Source organism: Dendroctonus ponderosae, unplaced genomic scaffold (assembly GCF_020466585.1).
Source record: "Dendroctonus ponderosae isolate FM_Combo_2020 unplaced genomic scaffold, Dpon_F_20191213v2 Dpon_F_20191213_4, whole genome shotgun sequence".
Taxonomy (NCBI): domain Eukaryota; kingdom Metazoa; phylum Arthropoda; class Insecta; order Coleoptera; family Curculionidae; genus Dendroctonus; species Dendroctonus ponderosae.
The window spans coordinates 9,476,629-9,496,320 of record NW_026018611.1 but is presented as its reverse complement, the minus strand read 5'-3'; the positions used below and the strand labels follow the sequence as shown (position 1 = coordinate 9,496,320).

The 19,692-nt window shown below is 33.2% G+C and overlaps 1 protein-coding gene across 1 annotated transcript; it reads right to left on the bottom strand.

Annotated features, from left to right (window-relative positions):
• Nucleotides 1-1,869: 1,869 nt before the first annotated feature.
• Nucleotides 1,870-19,447, bottom strand: LOC109544234. The gene is made up of 23 exons (XM_019914309.2): nucleotides 19,244-19,447; nucleotides 17,711-17,886; nucleotides 17,400-17,573; nucleotides 17,171-17,334; nucleotides 13,547-15,142; nucleotides 11,062-11,232; nucleotides 10,936-10,986; nucleotides 10,719-10,868; nucleotides 10,539-10,661; nucleotides 10,051-10,472; nucleotides 9,702-9,880; nucleotides 9,462-9,632; nucleotides 9,281-9,396; nucleotides 6,462-6,566; nucleotides 5,887-6,026; nucleotides 5,683-5,835; nucleotides 5,397-5,583; nucleotides 5,139-5,342; nucleotides 4,956-5,086; nucleotides 4,743-4,902; nucleotides 4,470-4,691; nucleotides 2,150-2,326; nucleotides 1,870-2,079 (listed from the first exon to the last, which is right to left on the bottom strand). The coding sequence occupies exons 1-23, from the start codon at nucleotides 19,310-19,312 to the stop codon at nucleotides 1,952-1,954; spliced, it is 5,169 nt and encodes a 1,722-aa protein (XP_019769868.2). The 5' UTR covers nucleotides 19,313-19,447; the 3' UTR covers nucleotides 1,870-1,951.
• Nucleotides 19,448-19,692: the final 245 nt, after the last annotated feature.

Here is a 19,692-nt window from a genome sequence, read left to right as displayed (position 1 = left end):
AAAATTTCAATCAAAACTAAAAAAACACATTTTTTTAACAAACTCTACAGGCTTCAGAGGGATGGAGGTGACGAGATTTCCAGATAATCTGTTATACTTTCGCTTATTCTGTTTTTTGATAGAAAATTATTTGACTTTTGTTCCAAATTCGACGCTGGAAAGGGATTTCAAAACTTTTTACTAAGCGACCAAGGATTGTAAATTTATTTCATAATTTTTCACGGAAAATACCTTAAGTTTGTCAGCATTTTCAAGTGAAAGTTTAGAAAATTGAGCATGAAGAAGAAAGAGTAACTTGGCTAAAACTGGAAAATTCTGAAATTTTGAAGACATTTTAAAAACATTATTAATAAATGGCCCTTAAAATAAATCGTTAAACAAGTAAAAAAAAGACATCAACATTTTCCTAGCAACAGAACTGAGTTACGTGCCGCCGGTGTGCGTTGGGTTGGCGCACCAAGCCATTTGCGTAGCTCTGCGCCAACAAATAAAAATGCCCTGAGTTACCCAGACTTAGTTACACCATACCGCAAACAAGTGATGAATGTAGGCCTGGGTGACACTGTGTTGAGTTGCGCATTTGAGTTGTTGTCGTTCTCTTAGTTAATAAGTTATAACTCATCGGTTAATGAGTTATAACTATTAATAATTCGGTTTATTCGTACAATTTGTGTTGTTTATTAATTGATTGAAAAAGCAGAAATCAGGGAAAAACACTTAGGGCAGCTCAGGATAAAAATAAACACACTGTTGTCGCGGTTAAATGTTGTATTAGACTGAACTTGTGATGATAGTCACACTGAGTGAGAGAGAGGACTTTTGGTACACATTTTCAACAATTTATTTTTTTTTAATCGGAAGAAATGTATTTTAACTTGATAAAACTGATGAAAAATGTTTTTTGATAAAACATCGTTTAGTTTTGTTTGTAGAATGTGTCCAATTGACCCCCCTTGAATGGCTGAAGTCAATAATTTTTTGAACCGACTCAACCAATTGCATATGTTGCTTTCTCTAAAGATTTTATGGTTTGCCTTACAAACTTTAAATTACTTTTAATAAAAGCAAGATTATTGTTCAGTTCTCTGTAATGTTTTCTATAGATACATGACAATCTTGTCGGATCTATTAGTTTTATTTTGAAAATTTTCTTCATATGGCACCGGTACAGGAAGATAAAACTTTGATAAGGTTTTATTTATAAATCCGAAAACTGTTTTGTTATTTGTTGCTTCAAGGTCCTTCGAATAAATTAAATAACATTACCAACATACCCTTGCGTTTACTACAAGCGCTTGTAGTTTATCGTCTACAGTAAACCGAATGCTACGGGTCTCTGGCTACGGTATTGTCGTTTGGATGCATTATTTTCGATAATTGTTGCCGATTAAAGCCACAAATAAACGCAAATAATTTAAATAAGCACAATAAAACTAAAAACGCATTTTGTTTACAATGCTTAACACAAGAATATTGCATCTATTGTTTAAAAAACGCATAATGCCTAGAAATTCGACCTCTAGTTATCAGTGATACATGTTTAGAACGTTCGTGAACTGGAGACCCTGACAATTTCATACTATCACACTGAACTCTGGTTTAGCAACCAACCAACAGCAGACCTGCTGGTCTGGAAAATAATACAATCGTACGACTCTAAGTTCCTTAGGAAATTTTTAAGACCATTTCTTACAGCGCATAGACGATAATCTATCTCCAAGATCACATTTAACTAATCTTGATGGGCCAAATGTTCTGCACTACATGCCCAACTTTCAAAGCAATTTATCAAGTTCTTAAGAGAGCTCCTTTAAATGCATACCTTGAGTCAAAATAAAACTGTAGAAGGTTAAAAAAAATGTAGATAGGTTTAGTGTACTAAACTGTGAAATGTATTTGTATATGTATATAAAGTTAAATTTTCTCCTTTCAAATGAAATCCTCAGTGAACTTATGCGTGAATTTTCATAATATTTTCAATCCATTTCTTATAATAGGACACTTTGACATAGACTCCCGGTTTGTTAGCATAGCCGCAACGTTGCCCCCATGATGTTAATCCATATAACGTGAAAACGCCTACGAAATGAAAACAAATAACTAAGTTTTTTTCCTTCAAAAGTTTTATCAATTAAATGTCAATTCTTACCGTTGTCTAAACATGCTAAAGGACCTCCACTGTCTCCATCACATGCATCCACACCGCCACTAAGATTTCCAGCACAAAACATACCATCTGCAATGTTTTCGCCATAGATATGGGCCATCTTACACACGTCCACCTTTTGAACGGGTATCCATGCAGCTCTGAGTTTATGAGAATATGCTGAAAATAATACGAATATTAAATTAGTATTTTTAACAGAAGAATCTCTACAAAGCAAAGGAGCAATATAAAAACAGTGAAGATAACTGGAACAAACATGCTAGGTGGTGTGATGATAGATAGATGTGCAATGGAGGCAGATTAAGGAAACAGAACAATTTAAGAAAGCACTAATACATATCAAAATGAAAGCAGATGTTAGGAGGAAGGCGCTTCTTGAATAAATGAAAGTTCTTAAGGTCCATAGGCCTGTTGAAATTAACTACCCAAAATTTCTTGTGTTTGCAATAAAATAATAAGTTTTTTTTTCAGTTGCTTCTTGTCAAGCATATTCAGGAACCAAAAATTAATTATATGTCTAAAGACGTTAAAAATGACTTACTGCTTTACAGGTAAAAAGTTTGAAGAGCATAACATATCTCTAATAGATGTATATTTATTTACTTAATTTTATTACTATTTTCAACTAACGCGCTACAAAATTCTAATTCCGCATCCAGTCCCAACGAGTCCAGCTCAAGTCGAGTTTAATCGGCGGCAAATTTTGGGTAACTCAATACGTTTTTAATAGTTGGCGCAGTGCTATGCAAATGGCGTGGTGCGCCAACACAACGCACCGGCGCAGTAACTCAGTTCTGTTGCTGGAAAAATGTTGATGACTTTTTTTACTTGTTTTTAGATTTATTTTAATGGCTATTTATCAATAATATTTTTAACATTTCTTCAAAGTTTCAGAATTCTCCAGTTTAAGCAAAGTTGCTCTTTTTTCTAAATGCTCAATTTTCTAAAGATTCACTTAAAAATACTGACAATTTTAAAGTATTTTTCGCGGAAAATTATGAAATAAATTTTATTAGAATATTCGCCTCCTTCGTTGCATTGTAAAAAGGTTTGAAATACCTTTCCAGCTTCGACTTTGGGATAAAAATCAAATATTTTCTATCAAAAAAACGAACAGAATCAGCAAAAGTTTATTATAAATTATTTGGAAAACTCGTCACTTCTATTCCTCTGAAAAAATGTGGCTTTTCAGTTTTAACTGATTTTTTTTTGCTTTGCCTTCTGCTCAGAAACGCTCTATTTTGTACGTTCTGTTTTAATTAAAAATACGGACGATTTGAATACATTTCTTATCGAATCATAGCTTTATTCTTAAACAACATTTAAATTTTAGGGTATAGAAAAATATAATATAAACATATTGTTCAGGATATTTAGAGGCTCACTCATCACTCATTCAACACTTAATCCTGAACCATTCGAGAGATAATCATTTTTGATGGTCGGTCATATTTTTCGCGCGAATTTGATTACTTAGGTAACCTTTTTAACTTGCGAAGAAAATTTCTGCTAATAATTCTATGGGAGCAATAGGTATTTCATTACAAGTTGATAGCTCTGTTTATGTTGTCACTCTCTGCGCTATGTAATAAGTTATTAAAGTTTTTACTTTCAAAACTTAGTTCCTGTTATCGCGCCTGGGGAAATTATTATCGTTTTGTTTCGTTATAGAGTTGCATACGTTTCAAAATAAGCAGAGGTTGACCGCTCTAAGCTTCTAATAACATTTTGTTTGCACCGCCGTTTACTCAATTAAAAAACAAATTCTAAATAAATTTCGCACGGAAAAAGTGTCTGATCAAAAGATGACTATCTCTCAAATGCGTCAAGAAAATCAGACGATTCAAGATCCAAATTACTCAGAATTCGTGAGGCTTTAACGGTGGATACTTTCCTCTTCTTCTCTCTGGACTACTTACAATTGCCGGAAGACAAATTTAAAGTTTGACCCAGAAAACATGGTAGTATTTAAACCCCCTGTGCCAAATATTCATTAAGTACATATGATTTTGCTTACATGATTTCGTCCAAGAATAAAGCTATAATTGTGTGAAAAACTGTTCAGAAAATATTCACAATCAAAGTTAGGGAATATTTAAGTTATGCGTTAAAATTTCGGGACATTGTATATCTCAATTTTATTTACAGCAGAAAATTTGTTTTTCCCGCACGAACGATAGTTACATTTGGAAACACTAACCCTTAAATGATTATATAACAAATCCACTGATGTAGTAACGTTTAAAAAATCACCGATAAAAAGAAGTTGAGTAATATTTATACTATCTACGGACAATCATACCTGATCTTCCATTTTCGATAGATCCAAATCCAGATATAGTGCAGTTTAATTCTCGCTCATAATCTACGTCTTCATCTGGCAAGCAAATCGGTTGAATATCCTGATTCAGTTTGAACCCATTGCCTTTTAGCAGAACCATGGCTATGTCATTGCCCATTTTATGTCCCTCTCTAAATCGTTCGTGAAGATAATATTCTTCGATGAAGGCTTGTTGCTCCGAACCTGTATAAAATTCATTATTTCGGCACTTGAATTAAGGCTTCGTTCATTTACCTTCGTTTTCATCCACATTATATTCACCAGCAACTACAACATAAGCCCCTTTAGGGTACCCTTCTAAACAGTGTGCGGCGGTTAACACCCATTTAGAAGCTATTACCACTGCCCCACACCAATGCGCTGTTTTATCCTGTCCTTTCGTTCTTAGTGCAGCCTGTATAGAAGCAAATTAAAAATTTCATTCCAAAAAAAAATTGGAAATCTTACCTGCCAAGGGTAATCTCCAGGATTTGCAATTGAACCTTTCACTACTCTAAAGTGAACATCATCATGTTCTAAGAAAATTCGGTCTTTCTGGTAACCGCAACTGACTGGTTCTGGTGATGAAGCCCTGTTATCTACAAGAAGGTGGTAGTTATTAGTTGAATGGAAATTGAATATAAAACAAACTCAAGTTTTTGATAGCCCCAGAAAGGCCACCATTGACATTTTTTGAATTCCTCTTTGGCTCAACATAGAGAATATTGCTGCAAATTAGACCAATGTCCTCTTCGTGATCGCAATTGTGTTCCCCCCAGTCCCAGTGAGTGCATTTTTCCAAGCTGCTTTCATTTCCATTGCAGGAAACTTGATCAAGCCAAATAGGCCCTTTACCTACAGAAAAAACGAAATGCAGTTATTTCGCTTTCATTTCAGTTTACGGCTTACTTTTTCCAAAAAAGCCATTCTTTTTTATCACTGCAGAGCCGGCAAAACCCAACTGACTACATGCGATTTTAGCAGCGTCTTCATTGAAGTCGTCATCACATACTGAACCCCATATGCCAAGGTGTCTAACTTCTAGTCTTCCCTCATTAAATGATGTACCATTAACAAGTCGCAATGCAGTTGGTGACTACAGGTCGAAATTTATCAAAAACTCCATAAATTGGGGAATTGAATGCTCTTTTTGTTTTGTTTTTTTTATTCGAAGAATAAATAAATTTCTCCATACCTCACAGTATTGATCTGCTTCATCCGAATTATCAGTACAATCAAATATTCCGTCACACATAAAATTTATATTAACGCATTCGTTGCCAGTGTCGCATTTCCAAAAGCCTTCAGTACAGGTCTCTTGCGGTGTTTTACAAATAACACCTGCAATCTTGAGGAAAACCGAATACAAATTAATGAGATTAATGTGGACATGTTTTACCTCTCGATCTGCACAATTGTGAATTCCCCACCCCGCAAAATTGCACTGCATAAGGCTGGTTTCATTTCCCAGACACTCTATATCGTCCATCATATACAGTGTGTGATGTTCTTGTAAGTCTTTGGCGAAATACGAATTACCTTAAGAAAATAATAGAGTTATGAAATAAAAAAGGGAATAATGATGAAAATAATAGAGCATTGTTTTAGTGTTTTTATTGTATGTGGAGAATAATTTGAAATAACATTTTTTAAATATCTGAATCTGCATTTTTGTTTTTTGAACTGTTTTTTATAGGAACAAAATTAGAAATAGCTGAATTTTTTATATGCGAATATTTACGAGTTCTTTACATTTTTTCTTGCAAAATTTATGGCTTGTTATTTTTTAATACTTTTTTTCTATTAATGGATAAAAGTAAGCCATGGTCAATCTTTGTTCATATAAACATTTTTCCATAAAGTAAACAGAGAAAAAACATTATCTGCTAGCCAGTGTTGACTATTGAGCCAAAATTTCAATATTATCTAAATATCTCAAAATACAAAATGATGTCTTATGAAACTAAAATTTACCTTTCACTTCCATAGCTCCAAATTCAAATCCTAGTTCCTTACATAGAACATTTGCATCCACAATATCGAATTGATCGTCGCAAATATAACCAGTCTTTCCAAATACTGAAAAGGGACAAATTTAAAATTTAAATGATTCATAAATACCTACACTCTAAAATGCATTTTTATATTTGAACTACGTTCTCTATGCATTGAAAGTAATATGTGCTTGTTTATTAGTAGCTTAAATGTCGAGCTCATCAATTTTTACAATATTTATTACTAGATCATCGTGAGCATTTTACGTAATTTTTAACGGCTTTAAMTTATTTTATCTTTGGGCTGGCGATKGTATGTAAATTTATTTTACCTGAAGATTGGGTTTTTTGTCAAATTCGAAGCTAAAAAGGGTTTTTYAAAGTTTCCTACAAACCGATGAATGAGGCGAATTTTCTAGCAAAATACWTTTTTCAGTAATTTAAATTAATTTTGGGCTGAAAAGACCCCATTATTGTCAGAAAAGAAGAAAATCTGCAAACAATAATGTTTTTTTTTGCGTTTTTGATTAAAAACTCTTAGTTTTGTGATCGGTTTTTGACAAAATCTTAWTAATTTTCAGGAAAAAACAGTAGAAATTTATTTTTGTTTTTTTCCCGAATTCGACGCTGAAAAAAGTGTTACAAAGACATAGAAATTTTTCGCGTAAAAAACCTCCAGATCGTCAGTATTTTAAGTGAAATCCTACAAAATAGAGCGTTTTTGAGTGGAAATTAAAGCAAAAAAAATCTAAAAGCACTAAAAAACCACATTCTTTTAACAAGCTCGACAGCCTTCAGAGGTATTGAACTGACGAGTTTTCCAAATAATTTATTATAAACTTTCGCTGATTCTGTTCGTTTTTTGATAGAAAACTGTTTGATTCTTGTCCCAAATTCGAAGCTGGAAAGGGATTTCGAAACTTTTTACAATGGGACGAAGCAGGCGAGTATTCTAATAAAATTTATTTCAAAATTTTTCGCGGAAAATACCTGAAGATTGTCAGTATTTTTAAGGAAAACTTGAAAATAATGCGTTTTTTGCGTTAAACAAAAACAGAATTGCTAAAAAAAAACTTTGAAATTTATTTTAAAGAAACTTAAAATTTTTAGAGCGATGAGGGCGACGAGTTTTCCGAATTATTTGTTGTCAACTTTTGCTCTCTGGTCGTTTTTTCAAGATAATCTTAATTACTTTCGGTGAAAAACTGAATAAATCTATTTGGTTTTTGTGCCACATTCGAAGCTGAAAAGGGTTTTCTAAAGTTCTCTGTAAACCCATGAATGAGGCGAATTTTCTAGCAAAATAAATTTTATCATTTTTGGCTGCAAAAACCCCATTAATTGTCAGAAAATTACATTTTTTTGCGTTTTTGATTTAAAACTTTTAGTTTTGTGATCGGTTTTTGAATGTGGTGAATTTATTTTCGTTTTTGTCCCGAATTCAACTTCGCGTGAAATATATCCAGATTGTTAGTATTTTTAAGTAAAACTACAAAATAAGTCGTTTTAGAGTAGAAAGCAAAGCAAAAAAAATTAGTTAAAACTAAAAAACCACATTTTTTTAACAAACTCTACAGGTTTCAGAGGAATGGAAGTGACGAGTTTTCTATATAATGTATTATAAACTTTCGTTTATTCACTTGGTTTTTTGATAGAAAAGTATTTGATTTTTATCCCAAATTCGAAGCTGGAAGGGAGTTCAAAACTTTTTACAAAGCGACGAAAAAGACGAGTGTTCTAATAAAATGTATTTCATAATTTTTTTGCGAAAAATACCTTAATCTTGTCAGTATTTTTAAGTGAATCTTCAGAAAATTGAGCATTTAGAAAAAAGAGTAACTTTGCTGAAACTGGAAAAATCTGAATTTTTGAACAAATGTTGGTTTGGCGCACCAAGCTATTTGCGTAGCACTGCGCCAACTCCTAAAATCTCATTGAGTTACCCAGGCCTATAACGAACAACTAGTCGTCACATTTAGCGCAAAATTTAAAAAATCTTTAATAAAGCATTTGTTGGATACAGTTTTTACAGGATGATTCCCGTAGTACGTAAGTACTTTGACAAGCTTTAGGACGTGATTGCTGGCATTGTTTTATGTTAAAAACTTCTAATAGATATAGGCCCTCATTTATAATCGTTACGAAAGTGCAGGGTGATAAAGTTTTATAAAAACACATAAAATCTATCACTAAATCCGAAACCATTCGAGTGGCCATCCATGTATCTGTATTGATTGCAACATTTTTTGTCTCCACCAGTGAAGCGCATACCGACAAGACGTTCAATATTTTTGAAGAAAAAAATGGTGCGCCACTGATTTATCGAAAAATGAATTACGCCCTTTTAATGCTTGTTTAATTTCAAAAAAAATATCTTTAGTTATCTTCGTAAAACGCATTACTTTACAGATTTTTTTTTAATCGCATTAATTTACGTCTTACCAACAGTAATTCTAAATTCAAATTTCAAATTGTTGACGATTGATTCTAATAATGATACATTAAAATACCTCAAGCGGTTTCGGATATGTTAATACCTATAATTTTATGTTTTTTAACAAACTTGAGCACCCTATATTTTCGTATCGATGCCATTGAGGACTTTCATTTATCAGAACTTTTTTCTTAAAATACTGGCCGCATCCACCTCCCGAAGTTTGGGGAAGTGTTGGAAAATACCCTTCATAGCAATCTAACATTCAGTATCCGGCCAAAACAAAATCCTCTAAAAGCTCATTCTTATAATAAATGTATATAGCTTTTTTCGTTTCTACGTAAGATTAAGATAATTTCAAATACCTGTAACTTCGACTCGACCTTCATGTACACTTTGTCCTTTGGATAGCTTAACACTATATCCAAAGTCCTCGGCTCTACAACTCTTTTCGTCAGCTCGATCTCCACAGTCGTCATAACTTGAAAAGCAAGTAATCCACAAAGGTATTGACTTAACTGCTAATTACGTTATTAAATTGCTTACCCGTCACATATTTCCTCCGAAGTTAGACATTTTCCATTGGGGCATTTATGCATATCTGAACAGCTGAAAGATGTACTTTTTCGCTCGTAATAGTCACAGGGGTAGTAATCTTTCAAGGCGCCACTGGATCCAATATTTTCATCTGTTAGGAAGCATGCTTTATCCGATCTCCTAGCAGAGTAAAGGAGAAACTTTGCATTAAAATAACTGCGGGCGTAAACATTCCTTACTGATTTTTACCTATAGTTGAAGGATTTGCAATTAATCTTTTCGTTGTCCAAACACATTAACGCACAGGTGGCGAATGTAACATTCTCCCATTTTTGCTTCTCCAAAACATCTAATCTAGAACTATTATGCTGTTTAAATTCGTCCAAATACTTCTGGCAATATTTTTCATCTTTGCCATCGTCGCAATCCTAAAACACGCATGGTTTTCCATCTTAAGGAACGAACAACTACTTGTCTTTTTTGGTTCATACTAGCTCATTATTTTCCACTATATTGTATACTACTCTGACAAAAAAATAATATCATAAAGTGTGATTGCTACTCTCATTATCAGCTTTTTCGATGTGCCAGTACTTACTCGTTCTCCATCACAAACAAAGTTTTTAGCAATACAGGTTCTCTTATTGCACATAAAATCACTGCTTCCGCATTTAGACTTTTTTCTTTTCTCAACGTGGACATTTTCTGGTGCTAAAGTAACAGGTTCGCCGTCTTCATACTCAAAAACATAATCAGCATTGGGATCAGTAACCGGAAAATCTGGGTACGGTGGAGGCCAAACTTGTTTTTCAGTTTTTGCTGGAGATTTTTGAGTTGTTGCATAGGCTATGTTTTTAGACTCGCTTGGGTCGAAAACATCTACATAATCAACTTGTCTTTGGTTGTTAAATCCGGACGAAGTTTTTCTATCGTCTTTCCGAATCGGTTCTGTTTTTTGATTGCTCTGTTTTGCTGGAATTCGCATTATATGTCCGTTTGCTTGTACCCAAGTTGGCTGTTCTGTATCACAAACCAAAACAATTAAATTAATATTATTATTAATAGAAGAAGCTTTATAAATATTACGTGTTGTAAATATTACTGTCTTTGGAGTAGTTGGAAGGAAGAAACCTATGTTTGCTTGATCAACTTGCACTTGTCCATCTACGCGTCGATTGTTAGAAGAACATTGATTTCCAACGCAATTGCCTGCAAATTCAATTGGAGATTTCTAGTTGGTCCCACCAGCATCATTATCGCACAAACCTTGACTGTTATAGTTTTCTGGTTGTCTTATTGGGTATATCAGAGCCTTTGCAGTAGTTGGTTTGTAAAACCATGGGCCTTGAGCTTGAGCCTGATTGGTCCATGGTGGGTAATTTGCAGTACATTGCTGCCCTTGACAAGGAGCCTGATCTATGTTGATTTTTCAAATAAATCACTTATTTAAAAAAAACGGTTTAGAATCACAGAGTCATTATACCTTGAGTGGATGATGGTGTGGTGGAACCTTGAAGGACTTGAGAATCTCGTTCTAATAAACACAATTTAATCGTTTCAAGCCTTTGCAAATTATGGTGTTATTTAAATAATTTAATTTGGGGTTTACCTTGATTTGATATACAGCCATACCCTTGGCAAGGATTGCCATTATTTCCTTGATTAAAGGGGTTGTAACCACATTGAGATCCCTGGCATTCACTTGGATGATAACCGTTTTGGTGAGTGTTGCTATTTTCTTGCCCTCTTGAGCAACTTTCGCCGTAACATTCAGTATCTCCTAGAATTGAAAATTCCCTATAGAGCAATTACGAGAAGAAGATTCCTGTATATTGAAAAGCTCCTTTTAAGAAATAAGGCTTGGTTTTGTTTATTTAGTGTCTTGCTTCGATTGAGACAAAAAGATGCCTTTTAATTTACATGAGAGATCAAGTATAATTTCAAATGTTTTTTGAAATAGAATTGTGTTAAATATTAACTGTTCAATTGTTCAAAATTGAAAAAATGTTCTGTTTCCACAAAAGCTACCGGAGAATCGAAAAAATATATTTTTACTTATGCCTTATATTAAAAAAAATAGTTATAGAAATACAGGCCAGCACGTTCACGTTTAGTAAAGATATGATTGATTATTTATTGGATATTGGAAGTCGCAAAACACAAAATATAAACAAAAATACTAATCTTATTTGTTTCCACTTTGCTATCAGAAATTGCCAATAATTGTATGTCCTGAGGCTATCTGCTTTTAAATAATACGTATAATACTTAAAATAAATATAAATAAAAAGTTGAAGGTAAGTTTCAACTGGACGATTTGAATAATTCTATTCAACAGTCCATTCAAAAATTAAGCACACAATTTTCATTATAATTTCGTAGCGGCAATAATTGCTACATAGTTGAACTAATTACGCTACTGCGTTATCAAAAAAGCATTTTGTGAAAGGGGTGATTGTGAAATGTTTATTGTTTTATTTATTCTCACCTTACTACTATACAGGACGGTTCCTTAATATTGTAACCACATGTTCTATACCAAAAAATTCATTAACATGTCAAACGAACGGTGGTTTTTTAAAGCCTGGTCACGCATTTAGAACACAAATACAAATCGAAAAGTTTTATGATGAACAATTATATTCCTTGTGCTTCTGAACCATTGAAAGTGTTTTCCTGTACGTTTCTATATATTAATTAAAAAAAGTTGAAAAAGTATGTTATAAGAAAAATCTTTGTACGCTTCTATATTGTCTTCAAATATATGAAACGCAAATATATAAATGCAATTTGGAGCAGCAATATATTGCATTTGTGCGCTGTCCATTTTTGCGATTGTAAAACTTCGATCGATTGTTTAGAATCAAAAAATTGTCGAAAGTTTAATTGTTTTATCAATAAAAATTACTATTATTTTAAAACCTGCCCATTCTATGACAATTTGCTAGCTGCCTTTTTATTTATATTTTGTGTCGTTTAGCAACAATTGATTTTTTATTTTTTAGCAAACTTGAACGTCCCGGATTTCCTTAAGAAAACTTTTTTTGAATATAATTTACATCGAATATAATTTGCGTCGGGCAGATTCTTCTGTTGAAACTGGACCATTATGTACAGTTCTATAATAATATGTAAAAACTCAATGTGGTTGGAAAAAATAAAGTTTTATTAAATTAATAAACCTAATTTTTCAGATTTTAAAAAATATAGAGAAGCGTGGCATTAAATAAATCCTCTGCTAGAACCCACACTTTTTTTTCCAATTTAATTGTATAGAGGGTGTCCAAGATAAGGATGAATTGCTTGGGAATTCTCCGAAACAGAACGAGATAGGAAGTCGGTTGAATTAGAAAAAAAGTCGCGCAATCAGGTGGTTATATATATGGCGTTTTGAAAAAAGCAAGGTTTTCTTTTAATTTTTGAGATATTTAGAAATAAGTGATTTTTCATTTTTCAGGTTATTTAAAATCATGTAAAAAAGCAAAAAAGTCTTTCTCATGGCACCTTTTCGAACTTGAGTGTTGAAAAAAGTTGAAGACGTCTGAAATTTTACCTATTAAGCTGTCTTATTTCAGGATATTTGTACAGGTATAGTTGTACATGGAAAATAGACATCATTTATAAACAAATGTTTATAATTTATAACAAATCATACTATATTATAAACCGTTGAATTCGCTATTAGAAAGCTACCTTATACTTTATGCACGTACTTTTTTGCGGTCCATATCGAAAATAAAATTTGGTGATGGTTTTAAAGAAACGAATCGTTGCAATACATTTTGTAGAGCTCGAAAAGGTGCCATGAGAAAGTACGTTTGTTTCTTGATATGGTTTCAAATAATTTCAAAAATAAATAAAAACAAAAATCCGAAAAATAACTTTTTTCTTAATATCAAAAAATAAAAGCAAAACTTGTTTTTCGAAAATACTAAATTACGCAACTGGTCCCTAATTTAACCGACTTCGTATCTCTTACTGTTTCGGAGATCCCAATGCAATACATCCTTATCTTTGGCACCCTGTATACGTATAATTTTACACAATTTCAATAAAAATTTGTCCAGTATTTGAAAAACAAATATAAGTGTTACCTATAAACTTCCCATCCTGGTCATGATTTGCCTCATCTGGTTCATAATCCACTGTGGTACTTTCACTTTCTTCATCTTTACAATCTACATTATAGGGAAAGTCGCACACACTTAATATTGGATTAAAGACAGTTCCTGGTGCACAGTCTTGAACATATGTAATGCCGTTCGCACAATTCAGAAACTTTTTGCACTTAGTAGGATGTTTCGTGATCCCTTGAAATCCAGAAGGACATTTTGCTTCAGGTGGGGATCGGTTTCTATAGCAGTTACTATCCGCAGCGCTGCAGATTTTCTTGTAGTTGGTTGTAGAGTTACGCGAATGAGCACTTGCTTGTCCAAAAGAATTTCCATAGCTAGAAGAGCCTTGTTTATTACTGTAGGAGTTATCTGGTCTGTAAATCGTATCTGTTGCACAGTTTTGATATTGCGGATTACAAGGTTGCCTTCCAGATAATTGATTGTTTCCAAAGCCTTGTTGTTGATTCTGTATTTGAAGAATATTACCTGGATGTGTTTGGCTGCAATCTTGATAGACAGGATTGCAAGGTTGTCCCGACTTCCCATGTGCCCCAGAATATTGGCTCTGACCGCCAGTACTAATAGAAGACTGAACATTTCCTGCCCCTCCGTAAGATGCCTCAATAACTCCTTTTTGGTATTTAGAGCAATCTTCTTGTAAAGGACTGCACTGAACATACTTTATGTAGTAAGTACCAGGCAAAAGTTCCGGAGCCGCATGACCGTTACTTGTAGCTGGCATGTTATTTGTAGGGACATGAGTAAAGTGTCCGCATTGTTGATTAACCGGATCACATAAAGCCCCTTTTGGTCCCAACACATAAGTACCTTGTTGGAACTTCGAGCAATCTTGTACACTTGGGTTGCACATTACATATTGAATAAATACCCTGTTAGCGGATGGTGCAGGTTGTGGTCTGAGATTATTTTGGGTACTTTGTTGACAATTTTGTACAAATGGGTTACAAGGCTGGCTTTGAGGCGTAGATGCAGTATAGGTGGAAGAATATGTGCCTCCAGTAGGATCTACTCCGGTTTTTCGATGCATGTCATAAATGTTTTCTCCAGATATCACATAACCGCCTGATTTGCAGTAAGGATTTGTAGGATCGCAGCTAGGCTTACTATTAGCTTGGCCATAAACAGAATTTAATTGATTTTGATTGAGTAGGAAGCCTTGTTGAGCCCAAGACTGACCAAAATGTGCATTAGTGTGCATTCGATTTTGTCCATGACTCTCACTGAACCCCCGATTATATTGCCCTCTATTCGGACTGTACTGGCCACTAAAATCTGCACTTCCTCCAGATTGTTCTGCAGTTCCGTAAACTGATGATTGACTTTGCCCTGAAAAGCAGTTCGTTTCCTTGGCATGGTTGCAAACATTTAAGTTGGTATCGAAAAGAGTTCCTGGCGGGCAATCCTTAGCTGTTTCTATCCCGTAGTTACACTCAATAAATTTCGAACAGTCTGTATAATTCGGAATGAGCCCAGTAAAATCATTCGGGCATTTGGCTTGGTGTAAAGTCTGTAGTTTGGCTGATTTTTTTAGAGTGATAGCACTACCCGTGGGACCTGGAATAATGGAATTTTATATTGATGGTTTTAAAATTGACTAAACTCAGAAGCGTTAAAGCACTTTGATAGTTAAATTTGAATAAGGAAATATCTGTCTATGATTACGTTACTGTTTTATGTTATTTTCTAAATTTTGCTTTTAAAATAATTTAATTTTTATGTGAACCGAGATGATTGGCTAAAACGCGTCAAAGGTGTTTCTGCATGAGTTTAGCGATAAATAGAAAATCCAATTAGTTTGCAGCAATTGATGTACTACATATTTTTCAAAATTAAATATCTTTTGATTCTTCTGGAAAGAACAACTTTTTGCTTGAAAATTGCGATGAACACACTTTTTTTTAATATGAGAAGGGCTACAACAATCGAAGAAGAAATTCTTGTTTCTCACTCTTTTTAACAAAAAAAGTTTTCCATCTTATTAATTATTTTGTGTGAATTTCGATTCTTCTGCAAAACCGACTACTTTCTTATAGCATCTTTTAGTCAGTGTGAAAGCACATGAGCAATTCTATGATTCGGCGTTTCGCTTTTAAGAGACGCTATCATCAACATCGATTTTCATAAATACGGCCTTGTTGGTTTAGTGCCAAAATAAAAAAAAAATTCATTCTAAATTTAATCCTGTTTTAACAGTTAGTTACGTTTTGATCGGTTTCTTAATAAGTCTTCAGAAAATTGTGAATTTGTTGAAATATTAAATATAACTTAATTTAAGTTTTACAGAACACTTTAAATGAATAATAAATGCATTTTAACAATAAGACAAATAACTATTCAATAGAAGAATGCATGTATAACAAAGGTTCAAAACTATTATCTACTCTTGTTTTCTAATTGTTTTGAGCAATTTATCAAATATCAAATCAATTTTGTATTGCGATAGCTTTATTCGCATTCAACGCGAAGACGAGAAATCTTTTCAGAACACTAGTGTTTGATGTTTGAACCCAATTTGCAAAGAATGTGGAAGCAATCATCTTTGAAAAAAAAAAGGAATGCGATTGAAATCAGAGATTCAACGCGAGACAATTTTTTCAGAAACCTTATTCGAATTAAAGACACGATAGAAGTAAAGTAGGAGTTTACTTGTACAAACTATAAGGTAGATGCAATAGGAGAGAAAGACTTTGTCGAAGGAAATTATTTGAATTTCGTGTTTTACCTGAGGCAAAGAATGCAATTGACGAGAGGCAAATGAATGGACTCAAACAACATTTACTGATATCAGAGGAGCAATCGGAGACATTTTCGGTACAAACCGATTCAAAGTAAAGAAAACAGATGAGTCAATTAGCAGTTAGGTTTTAAAGTTAGTTCATAATCATACTTCCGGAAATACCCTCACGAGAAGAAATGCATTTGAGTGATATTGGGTGTATCGTGTTGGTCAGGCCGTTTTAGATATATTTTCACTATTCCAGTTCGCTTCTTTTCTCTAATGGTTCACATTTTTTCAAATATTAATTTAAATCACTGACCAACATGTAAGTGAAAATCAACATGTTATAGTTCGTAAGAATTTTCAGAATTTGTTTGCTATTCAAAAAACAAGACAGTCTTCAAATAATTGATGAGTTATTCGATAAAAACGTCGAAAAACAAACGAATTTTCTTATCTTTACGGTGAGTCAAAGTTGATATGAGAAAGTTCGTACTTGATGTAGAATAGAAGTTTGGAATTTTTAAGCGCGGGTGTGATTGGAAGGAGAACGTTTGTTTGTGGGCCATCATTTACCAAGCCGACAGAAATCAGCAATTCGTGCGATTTGAGTGAAATTTTCAGAATTTGTATATTCAATAAGTGTCTTCTATGGACAGTGAACATTTCAATTTTTGAGTTAAGAATTTTTGAAGCGGAATGCGCCATTGAGCGCAAATTTTTGAGTTCGTGTTTGATCTAGATTAGATTAACATTTCACGAAAATTTAATATCGAATTTCTATTTTTATTTAGATATTGCTTAACATTTAGTAACGAATCAAGACTTGAAATTTCTGAACAATTATTTAACACTTTGTATACCTGTTAAACATTCAACTTTTTGCGGAAAATCACATTCTAATGTTTTCGGGTTGAATAAAGTCCCAGGCGCACAGTTTCTTGGACTACCGCGACCATTCCAACAATCCAAAAATTGGTTACAAGAAAGATCAAATACGAATTGACCAGTAGCTCCTGGTGGACACCTGAAATGCATTTATTGAAGATCATTGGAACAAGAAAACCCGTTTTTTTTTTATCTATGTCCCACCTGTTAAATACAAGCACATTTGTTGATTTCTCAAGTTTTCTCTTATACACTGCTCGGTTGTTTAAAGTGTCCTTTTCCACGACATGTGTATTACGTTCGTTCAGAACACTCTTAATTTTTGCCTTAGTCCCATCAGATATATACACTGGATGTAATTGGGACGCTTGAGACTGACTGCAAGTTTTAAATAGTGAGAAAATAAAAAATCTGTCTGGAAATAGAGTGTAGCAAAAATGTCCAAAAAATCAGTTGCCGTGATTTAGTAACACAATTAAATACATATTTTTATTACACATTTTGTAAACACTTGCCTAGTTTTTGCACTGTCGTCTAAAAGACTAGACGTATAATTTTTGTAATGAACATGTACTTTGCTGTAATTTGAATGATAATAAGGTTCCGAAAAGCTTTTGTAATTTGAACTCTTTATTTTCAAACCAGTTGTATACAGCTTTGTCGGCTCATCGATTTCATTGGGAGTATAAATCTGTAATTATAAATAAATAAATATTACTGCTACTTTGGATAATCTGAAAATTGACTACAGTATTTTAGGCAATCTGTAGAATACCGTATGCGCTAGTCAATTTAAGTGATATGTTTAATATTCCGATTGGCTAGACATTGGGTATAATGTCTGATATTGCAAAGCTTTGCTTTTGCTATTGTAACGGAAATTTGCTGTTTATTTTTTTACTAGCAAACTTTGCTGTTCTGTGATGCAAATAATGGCAATCTTTGCCGATGAGAAATCAGATATTTTGAAGTCATATACAATATGATTAGGAAACGATGCGGTTAAAATATTTAAATATCGTGAAATAAAACGACCTGAGCGCATTTATGTAAATATAGACAAAAATCGAAATCTTCTTCGCGATTATGATCCATTATTATGGAGGTATTGCTTGTGTTTTGTATTTATGCTAGTATTGTTGATGAATGAAATATTAATATTAATTAATCTACTTACAATACATTTTTCCAAATTGTGTGAAAACAATACTTTYCCATGAAATGMAAAATATATTKGCAAWTAAAATGGACCAAGAATTAAATTATTAATTTAAATAAAAAAAAMATTAAAGTAAATTAGTTGATAAACACTTATTTTTTCAATTTGTAATTWGTAWYTAATTGATGTGATCAGCCACCTGAACTTTTTTGAAAATTTTGATTRTSTCTCGCTTTTGCCAAGGGATAGAAACACATTATTATGATCTTCTTGACTGCTAAAAAAATCATAAAAATGTTTTGTTTTCGCTCGCAATTTCCAAATGGCAAATGCAAAGTTTCAGGTGGTATGTACACTGTCTAGTTAATGTGAAGAGCAAACAATTGTAACACCTCAGATTGACTAGCGTGTACGGCATTTTGAAAATTGCCTAAAACACCGTGGTCAATTTTGTATCAGTCTACTCAAAATAGTAGTCATTCTGCACAGTGCCATTGCGAGTATCGTTGGTCAGTTTGCAGACTATTAGAATTGGTACGCTGCCGGTAACATATAGGTATTGCAAAAGAAATACAGAATAGCAGATGAGGAAGTTCTCTAGCAACTACTATTCGCAAGATAAAATTCACACTGGCATATGGATACATTCCTGCTCTGTAGCTGACTAAAGCTACTCAACAATAGCAGTAAGCGTCAACTACACATAATCCATATTGAACAATAGCCTAAGCACTATGCAATTAAAACTTATCAGGACGATAAGACAGATTAAAATCACGTTACAGGAAAAAATAATTTTTTAAATTCAAATTTAAATGAGTAAAAATGTTTCTGTATAAGCTGAAATAATAGAGCCATTTCGGGACAAGAATGAATTATCTGGTTTTACCCCTAAAACAGCTTGAAATATTCCGCACAATAACAGCCATCGCGTTGTGGACGTTTTTATAAGCCACATACTTGTTTCCACTTTTACGCTAATACATATATTTTAGAGAAACACGCACATAATGTTCACTTTAACAGACACCATAAACAGTATGTGTTCGAATAAGTGGCCAGCAACGTATTAAATGTTGTCAATATCTTATTTCTTAAAAACGTTATCACGTCTTGAAAGGGTCAATAAGTAAATGGTAATTGGACCAAACAAGATTACACAAATTGCTTCCTTTAATGTTTGAAGTTGTAAATATCATAATCTATCTCTCTTCGTTCTGTTAATATGAGAACTGAACCTGATACATATACATACATTAACTCAGCCAGATAACTTATATAAGTTAAATAGGAAAGAAAATATAAATAATTTTTCCGCGAAGATGAGAAGTGTTACGA

Bases quoted from the DNA above. Each gene is read 5' to 3' on its own strand.
- LOC109544234 (XM_019914309.2), bottom strand. From the start codon at position 19,312: ATGTGGCTTATAAAAACGTCCACAACGCGATGGCTGTTATTGTGCGGA. The intron at 17,335-17,399 runs GTGGGACATAGA...AATGCATTTCAG, and splicing joins AATGTGCTTGTATTTAACAG to GTGTCCACCAGGAGCTACTG. The intron at 10,473-10,538 runs GTAATATTTATA...TTTGTGATACAG, and splicing joins GACAGTAATATTTACAACAC to AACAGCCAACTTGGGTACAA.